The sequence below is a fragment of the Blennius ocellaris genome (genome assembly GCF_963422515.1).
Source record: "Blennius ocellaris genome assembly, chromosome: 9".
In the NCBI taxonomy this organism is placed as follows: Eukaryota; Metazoa; Chordata; class Actinopteri; order Blenniiformes; family Blenniidae; genus Blennius; species Blennius ocellaris.
Window position 1 is genome coordinate 14,905,939 of NC_137658.1, and position 9,233 is coordinate 14,915,171.

The 9,233-nt window shown below is 40.2% G+C and overlaps 1 protein-coding gene across 2 annotated transcripts; it reads right to left on the minus strand.

Annotated features, from left to right (window-relative positions):
* Positions 1-2,194: 2,194 nt before the first annotated feature.
* eif4ebp3l (eukaryotic translation initiation factor 4E binding protein 3, like) lies at positions 2,195-5,569 on the minus strand. Of its 2 annotated transcripts, XM_080501860.1 has the most exons (4): positions 5,198-5,569; positions 3,312-3,488; positions 2,730-2,807; positions 2,195-2,387 (listed from the first exon to the last, which is right to left on the minus strand). In XM_080501860.1, exons 1-3 carry the CDS (start codon positions 5,328-5,330, stop codon positions 2,779-2,781), a joined length of 339 nt encoding a protein of 112 aa, XP_080357986.1. In that variant the 5' UTR covers positions 5,331-5,569; the 3' UTR covers positions 2,195-2,387; positions 2,730-2,778. The 2 variants fall into 2 exon arrangements, with proteins under 2 accessions (XP_080357986.1, XP_080357985.1); XM_080501859.1 differs by having other exon boundaries at positions 2,195-2,807.
* Between the last annotated feature and the right edge of the window lie 3,664 nt (positions 5,570-9,233).

Below are 9,233 nucleotides of genomic sequence, written 5' to 3' on the forward strand. Positions count from 1 at the left end.
GGGGGAATCGAACAGCAGCGTAGACTGACCCACATACCTCCTGCTTATCTGTTCCCAAATGAGGTCAGGACTAAAGGTATATATATATATATTGACAGCAGCAAAAATATTTAGATGCAAATTGTGGGTCGGATCGGTCATAAACATTTATGTGACCTCGATATAACACATCAGCAAATCTACAATTACATATTTAGGATTACTGCCTGCGCAAACACCAGCAGGTGCCACCCCCCCCCCCCCCCCCCCCCACCCCCATGTTGTCCTGTGGTTTCACTATGTCTGGCCTTTAGGCTGCAGCTGCCCTCGTTTTTTTTTTTTTTTTTAAACCAGGCATGCTCTTACAGTCCGTCGCACTAATCTACAGATCAGGGTCTGGAAAGAGGTCTCGCGTCTAGCCCTGACCCGGTTGATACAGCGAGGGATACATGGAGACGTGTATACATGGGTCCAAGGGTGCCTTTAGCCTGTCAGTGTTGTAATGGTGCATTTTAAATTTACTTCAAAGTTCACAAATTAACTTTTTTTTTTAACACAAGCAATACTGTCAACTGGTAAAATGTGTATTTCACGGTTTATTTAGGATTTGTATTTGAGCCATCTTAAGGAAATAAAACACAATAACACAAGTGTTTTCTTCAAATGAAAACTGAGAACAGAATTTTATGAATATAGTCAAATCAGAGAAAAGTTAAGGAAACAAAAGGTCAAATATTGAAATGCAATAAATAAATAAATAAATTTATATAAAATTCCATTTAGAGGAATAATGAGACAAAGATGAATAAATGTGAAAATAAAAATCAACAACATCAAGGATGAATTATGTAAAGTATCACCTTACAGATGTTAAAACCTCAATATTGTTATTCTGATTTTTTTATTTTTTTATTTTTTACGAGCGATAACGTTTCATTTCTTCCCTAAAGTGGCCACAATGCTAATCTTTTGACCCTAATTATTTAGCCTCATGAAACAACAATACTGCAGCGTAATGACTTTGACACAGATAAAGCAGCTCTGAATGCCTGAGTTAGGAGAGATCCCTGCCCCACTTGCACAAATACATACCAGCCTATGCATGGCTTATGAAACCCACAAGGTGCTTGACATGTAGATGTCTGTGGCCTCATGCTTTTCCATTATACAAGGAATCATGAGGCTGTGGGGGGAGGTTTCTTTCCATGAAACATGCCTTCTCTCCTTCCTTCCTCTACTGTATATTGACCACAAGCTTTCTCTGCTTTCTAACACACATTCCACATGTTCTGCTTGACCTCGTGCCTTGAAAAATACGAGCACAGCAATGTAGAATCCACTTTATTTTTCCTCTATTAATGATTAAAACAGGCTTTGGAAACGTAAGGAAGGAGAAACATTATAAATTAGTAACCAAATGGACCTTCACCCAGCAGATTCTGGACCATGAAGTGACACTTAAATTGCAAAAAGGGTCTGAAAGAAAACAACAAGAAGTTACTTTTATATTGTGAAGGGTACATTTGATCTTAGAACGAACGAAGAACTGTCTTTTATATCAAACAAACAAACAATACTGTGGACACATATAGAATAATGTGGATTTCTGTACAAACAGTTCCAAATCTTCAAATTCAAATCATGGGTTTCAGATTATAGTTGACTGAAGGGAGGAACTACCTCACACCCCATGCAGATCAATTTCATTTCAAATTCGTCGATTTTAAAAGATTTATAGCGCATGTGATCCCAATTTTGTGACCATTTTTGTCTTGTGCATCGCATGTCCAACTCACGAGTTGAACTGTCAATCCTGCAGCAATCAAGTAATTATGTCCATGGAAACTACTTTGGACTTTGATTTCACTTTAAAAAAAAAAAGTATGGATCGTATATATACATTTTCATTTGATTCATAATTTCTTATTGCATTTCTCACTCGCTTGGAGGTGAAATTATACTCAGGTCTGGTTTAGTCAATTGTATTGTCCAATCGTATGAACAACGTCTATAATGTTTTTATTTTTGTCCCCCACTGTGAAAGGGGAGGTGAAAACGGTGCACAAGATAAGACAATGGCAAAGCACCAGGAACATGTTACATCATGTTATGGTTTTATTATGCATTGCACTGAAAGCAATAACACTCCTAAACATGACCACACATCAGATGTGGCCCATTTAAACAGGATATGAACACACGACACGCCTGATGATCATTTTTACAGCTTTTATTTAATTTTTTTTTTTTTCCTCCACATTTTTTCCTCTTCCTCCGTACAAAACAAACCAGGAGCTGTATTATCAGTAAGCCCTGAAACTCCCGCTGAAAGAAGGCACTTGTTCTGTCCCAAAGAAACTCGGTCGGTCTTCTTGGGGAGGGGTTATACAACAAAACAAAACGGATGCCTGCATTGGAAAAGAAAACGTTACATTGTCTCAATGTGACAATCATATTTCCCAACTTAAAAAAAAGGCTACATAGTACAAGTTTATTATTTACAAAAGATTAAAAAAAAAAAAAAAAAAAAGTCAAATCAAACTGGATTTTTTTTAATCCTCCTGCTGCTCCATAGTGAGTGAGCAACCAATCAACCCATTTAATACAAACAAGACAATTCATTGGCTTAACACACTCTTAGGGTGGAAAAAAACCCCGCACCCTACAGTTTCATCTTCTCATTCTTCTTGGTTCCTCAAAGAAGCTTCATTAAAAAAAAAAAAGTGTAATGCATAACAGTCATTAATGACCTTGGAGGTGTTTTAACTTCAAACTCTCCACAGGAGGTAATACTGCGGCTCAGATGTCCATCTCAAACTGGCTGTCATCTGTTGGAAACAGACAGAAAACGGCTCAGATTAGGAAAAGACAGATATTTGACAAGCAGCTGGCACTTTTAACATTTGCACCCAGAGTAGAACCACACCTTAACGGACAAGCAACTGTTCTTTAAAAAGAAAAAGAAAAAAAGAGGTGCAATTTGCCGCCATGAAACCCAGCTGAAGTGTTTACCAATAGAGGAGGAAAAAGAAAAAAAAACAGGTCAAAGTAATGCTTATGGGCTTTGGTTCGACAATAGGGATTGGAATGAGACTGATAGTTCTGTGTAAGAATAACTAGCTCTGCGCAAAAAGCAAATCCCGTCACAGTGGAAAATAGAAAAGTAACGTTGCGAATAAGCTGCTGGCCTAGTTCTTAAAGGAAGCCAAAGTTTTGGCTATGATGTCAGAGGAACTTGGAAGAACTTGGGCACAATGTGGGCGCAGCAAACCAAGCACCTGTCTGTTGTGTGAGCACCGAGAGGCAGGTGGTGTTTGTGGTGTGGTGGTTACCTGCAATGCCTTTCTCCTCCTCCTCCGCCTCCTCTTTGAGGTCTTGCAGCTTCCCCATGGGGTGTGTGGCGGGTACCGTGACCCCCGGGATCTGGGGCAGACAGCAAGGGGGGGTCCGAGCGAGGGGAGAGTTCCGACAATCCAAGAGGAACTTCCTGTCGTAGATTATGCGAGTGCCTGTCAAAAGAAAAAACATGGAAGAAAACAAAGAATTGAGGGTTGAGGAGCTGTAAACAAGAGCAAGTCTAACCCTAACCAACAAAAATGAGCCCAGTTTTCGAGATAAAACCGCAGCATGACCGTTTCTGGAAAACATTTGCATGTGGGGAGAGCTGCACGTCAGGATTCAAGCACTGGAATATGCTGCTGGGCGAGACTTGATCGAGGAAAGTTTCCTAGTGGTGTTCGTGTGTGTGTGTGCACTGGGAGGGGAAGGAGGAGGGCCGCTGCAGGAATGAGTTCTAGGAAATCGAAGAACAAAAAAAAAAAAAAAAGTCTCCCGTCAGAGCAGGGCTTTATGAGACTAAAGCCACATATTTTCTACTTTGACTGGGTTCATTATTCGCGACATATGTGAAATCCAGGAATGCCCTTTGTATATTGTTCAGGCTTTTGCAGAGTTGACACAATTGTAAAAGAAAAAAAAAAAAAACAACTGGATGGCTCATCGAAAAAAGAAAGGGGGGGGAAGAGAAAAAAACACTCCGCTTGTGACAGAAGAGATTTGTTGTGACATGTCTACACAGGACATGCGCATTTCTCTTTTCTGGAGTTTGACCCGCGATGTAAAGTATCAGCTCCCTCTGACAGTAAGGAAAAACATCTTATGTAATAACTGAGGAGTGAGCAGTTGGTCCAGGACAAAGGGAAGCAGAGGGAGGGGAGGTGGGTGAAAGAGCTGGTGGGGGGGTGGAATGCAACCTATAGTTGCAAGCACTGAATTACAAGGCAGCGCCAGTGTGCAGGGCAGTTATGTAAAATAGGAAAATAACAGGGTAGGTGCAGCCACACAGAGGATGACCCCAAGTTGACTGGAGAGTGCCATGTGTTGCTCGTGAAGTTAAAACCCCCTCCAGACCAAAAGGCCGTTTCGCAACTTCCCCACTCTGCTCCTTCGCCCAGTGCCACCCCACCCAGTTGGGGCACAAAAAAAAACAACATATAGTGCACCCCAGGAACCCCCCCCCCCCTGCATGAAGCTCTCCCCTCAGCTCAGGTCTCCCTCCCACTTTGGCTTGTACAGAACGTTCTCTGCTGTTCCTCAAGCGCAGAGATCGGCCTGGATAGGACGGCCTTCAACCCCTGCAGTGGCGCGGAAGGCCAATCGCTGTGCAGCCCTGACAGCTGGACACATACACCCTCTGTACAGCACAAGTCACGAGTTCCACCGCTCCCGTTGTCAGACTGGGGACATCCCCGTTTGTGATGCAGCTGCAGGCCAGTGTTACATCAGATGCCCGTGCGTGGAGGAAAACTTTGGTGTTTAACAACAACTGCCGTCATGCACACCTCGTGTTTAAGCTACATGTATACAAAACAATAATAATAATAATAATAAAAAAAAAAAAAAAAAAGTGATGCAAAGCTTATGTGGGTTTGCGTTTGTGTGTGGGAAACGCAAGTTAGTGGTAGTGAACGTTTATTTTACGTCACGATGGATCAAATTCAAGCTTGTTGACAGCATGAAGGCTGGATCCAGGCATTATGCAGTGAGCAGAGAACTGCCATTGCACACCGTTGTAAGTACATTTCAATCCCATCTGGTAAGAAATATAGCATTGCAATAGCATTCCAAGAGTTTATGTGCACTGCACACACGTTTAACTGAGGTTAGCTAAGTGGCTAATCCTACACGGGCATTGTCGCTCGCTTCACGTCGTCCTTACCTCCAGGCGTGGTGGAGAAGAGGGTCCCCCCGGGGGTCTGGCTGTAGCAGTCCGGTAGCTGGGACCAGTCCTTCAGGGTGAGCACCTTGGTGGGAATGGGGCAGCTCTTCACTGGACTCGTACCCGTCGACATGTTAGCTCGCTGCTGCACACGGAGTGGAGACTGCTTCTTTGTAAAAAAAAATAAAAGCCTCCAAAATGCACCAAATTACGCCAACTAACTACTTCGGCGCGTATCCAGTCGACGCGAGCGGTTTCTGACGCCAAAACTTCGTGAGTTCCACTTTTACTCGGGGAAGTCGGAGGGAGTTGGGGAGTCCGAGGCCTGCTGGCGTCCCTGAAGCGGCACACGACGTGGAGCTGCTACCATGTGGTGTGTTTGTAGCTGCAGCCCGTCTTGTTTTTGTACGGCAGCCAGGGGGGGCACGTGGGACGGGCGGGGATATGGTGCGAATGTTTTTTTGTAATGGGCAGTCCGAGAGGGCGGTAATAACAGGGACGGGGAAAAACAACGTGATAGAAAACACATACAAACATGCCGTGCCGGACGTACAAGGACGTGCAATATTAGGATAGGATTAAACCCGTCTAGAAAAGATGACATTCTAAAAAAATAACAATTGAGAATTAAGTAAGAATTAAGGAGAGAAAAAAAATCTGATTTCTGACGATAATCTCATATTTTTCAGACAAAAGGTCAGAAAAACATGAGACTACCGACAAAATTCCGATTTTGAGCTTAGAATTCTGAGATTCACTCAAATCTTGAGATTGAAGTCAGAATTGAGGAGACAAAATCAGATTTGTGGTGATAATTTCATTTTTTTTCAGAAAAAAGATCAAAGTTTAAATGAGAAATCTGATGGAAAATCAACGTTAATACTAATAGTCCTACAGGCAAAACAATCTCAGTATTTCACAATCACATTATGACTACTGAGATGAAAGGAGCTATTTTGTGTGAATATATTTATGTGAAATACAATTTTCTTTATTTACATTTTCAATATATCAACAAAGATTTATGTGTGGATATGTATGTACACTTGAAATGTCACATGCCTGGACAGAATTATGATTTTTTTTTTAAGTCAGAATTCTGACATTGAAGACAAACATCTGATTTGAATTTATTTAAGGGGAAATCCTTATATTTACGTAAGGGTTTTTTTTCTTCTTTCTTGGAATTTAGAATTTGTTAGTTTGTTTGTTTATTCAAGTTGGTCCTCTGAATTTAATCTCACTATTCTGAGAAACTCGTTACAAAACAAATATATGTAAAATACTTTTTTGTTGGACCTGATCTCCTCCATGAAAGCAACCAATATGATTTACTCAAACTGAGTAAACTACATTTTGTTACAAATGTTTAAATATAAAAAAAAAACAATTTAAATAAAACAAACAAGCATGCGTCTGCATAAAAAACCACATGAGTCACAACATTTACATATTTAAAACACACCTGTATTTGTTCAAGGTTGAGTAGGAAACACTCGGTTGATCACTCAGTTTAAACCCTCATTAACTTCTTAATAGCTATGCAAAGTGTCACATATTTACATAGTGGGGGGAATAAACCACATGAACGGTTTTGTTTGACTTGGCTGCGGTCAATCCTGTTGGGGTTGAATTCATGGGGATCTTCAGGTCCACAAAACACGCGGATCTCCGCCATGTCTCTTTAAATCAATAGGCAGCACCGCCCCCTTCAGGCCTGATGAACAGGGAACAGAGTGCACGTTTCACGTGGAGACATCAACACACCTGCTGCCTCTAGGATTACAATATTGAATTATATATATATATATATATATATATATATGTATATTAGCATACGTGTTAAATTTGTTATATTGTGTGTTTTAAACGTATTGCCCTAATTGTAGCTTTAAAATAAAAAATGCAGGATATACAATTTATAAATCAGCGACATCATTTATGTAAATTAGTCTTAATTCAGTGTTTGCTCAAGAAAATAGTGAACACGACAATAGCTAAAAAACAAAACAAACCCCAACCTGTTGGTTAAGGTCTAATTCAAAGAGTAATGTCATGCAACGATCAAAACAAAGCAGCGGTCCAGTTTTCTTTTTTCTGTTTGCTGCTCTGTAACCACATGAGGGCGACATTGACATAGCAACCTGTGTTTACAGAAAACATTGGCTTTTGTATATGTGTGTAATGGTTTGCTGCTGGGAATTGGGCAGTCTAAACCCACGACAGCTGCAGAGTCAAAACAAATGCAGTGTTAAACACAATGGTGTGTATGGGGCCGTGAACCTGAAAACACACTTGTTCTCCACGTTGGCTGACAAAATGCAGGTTTGCTCCACAGGCCTGCATCATTGTGGCATGGGAAATGGTCACGTGTTCAACTTACATGTGTTTGCACATCGAGAGAGAGAGAGAGAGAGAGAGAGAGAGAGGACTTAAAAAGTTTGAAAAAAGCGGTATTGAAAGAAGAGATGTCCTTTTGAGTTGACAAATACACCTTACAATTTAAATTCTACATTTATCTCATTATTATCTCAGAAATAGATCTATGAGGCTCATCTCTTGTGGAATCAGTTCCGTTTCCATCAGGGAGGCTCAGATAATATGAAATATGAAGCTTATAATTATAAGTTCAGGTCCTTCTTTATTGCACTGAACCTCTTCCCTCCTTCATTCTCTATACAGTCATATGGTACATTACATCTCTCTATCTCAGTACCTCCCTGCAGGTTCATTTGATGTTTAATATTCCGCTTCATCAATACTGCAGTGCATTGAATAGCATGATGTATATAACTGAGAGGTTATGCAACTTGTGGCCTCTTGCTCCCTGAGGTGTTCACATTTTTAATTTTATTGCAAACAATCTTTCAAAGGGACCTCTATCATTCAACCTGATGACTACTTTAATAGTAGAATGATATATTTAGGGTTTGAGAGTGTATAATCAATTTATAGGCTACATATGGTTTGCAGCTCCAAACAAATTAAATTAACCAGAAAATAAACAAAATCGCTTATTTAAGGTTGTAGACACCTGACCTTCTGGAGATAGAAGGTCAAATCTAGTTTACAGGTTTAAATATTGCAAACCAAAAACAAATCATTCACCATCATCACATTCTGGAAATTCTTGTATCTATTTCTAGAAATAGTTAAAAAGATGAATTCTCTGCTAATTTTCCACTGAAGTACTAATGCACACCAAATATGGCTGCAACAACAGCAGACTCAGACAATCAAGATCTAATGTTGCCCAGCTGTGAGCTGACTTACATATTCATTTATTAAATTATCTTTCATATATTCATATTTAACCTCTTTACAAGTTTTCATTCTTTTAAACTCGTGTTAGGGTTAGACTTGCTGTTATACATTCGCGTTGTTATTGATATGATGGCTATTGTTGTTTTTAAGTACTGTTATTCTATTTTTTTTTATCTAAGGTTGAGAAGTTCTGTTTGTTGAGCAATCTGCTTTTCTTTCACGTGTGTAATTGTATCTCTGTGGGGTGTGGGGGGGGGGGGGGGGGGTCAATAAACACCGTTTGCAAAACAAACAAACCCGAAAACCCCTAATAATAATAATAATAATAATAGATGTTTGCTGTTTTATCACCTCTATATTGATCAAGTTTTTGTTTTATTTATTTATCTACCTTTTTACGTTGTTATTCGTCTTGTTTTAACGCATTTCCTTTCAAAAGCATCTTGAACTGCCTTGTGTCTACATGGTGCCATGCCTATAAATAAAAGTGAATCTGAATCATAGTCTTCGTAGAATTTAAAGTGTACAGAAATCACCGCCACAAGAGCATTCGGCTTTAATCGATTTAAAACGTTAGACCGAACAGAAACACTTGAACTGAAAGAACCCAGCTGTGACCAGCGGCATCACTCATTTCCGCCTGGGTATTTACCAACTAACGGGCGTAACCATTCGCTGCTTCTGATTGGCTGAGGAATGTGGACTCAGATGACGTGCTTGTTCCGGGTTTCTAGCCCTCACAGAAAAGGTAACTGTCGGTCATTTGTGAGCC

Excerpts from the sequence above, each read along its gene's own strand:
- eif4ebp3l (XM_080501860.1), bottom strand. The coding sequence starts at position 5,330 with ATGTCGACGGGTACGAGTCCAGTGAAGAGCTGCCCCATTCCCACCAAG. Across the intron at positions 3,489-5,197 it reads CTTCTCCACCACGCCTGGAG|GCACTCGCATAATCTACGAC; the intron begins GTAAGGACGACG and ends TTCTTTTGACAG. Across the intron at positions 2,808-3,311 it reads GGAGGAGAAAGGCATTGCAG|ATGACAGCCAGTTTGAGATG; the intron begins GTAACCACCACA and ends TGTTTCCAACAG.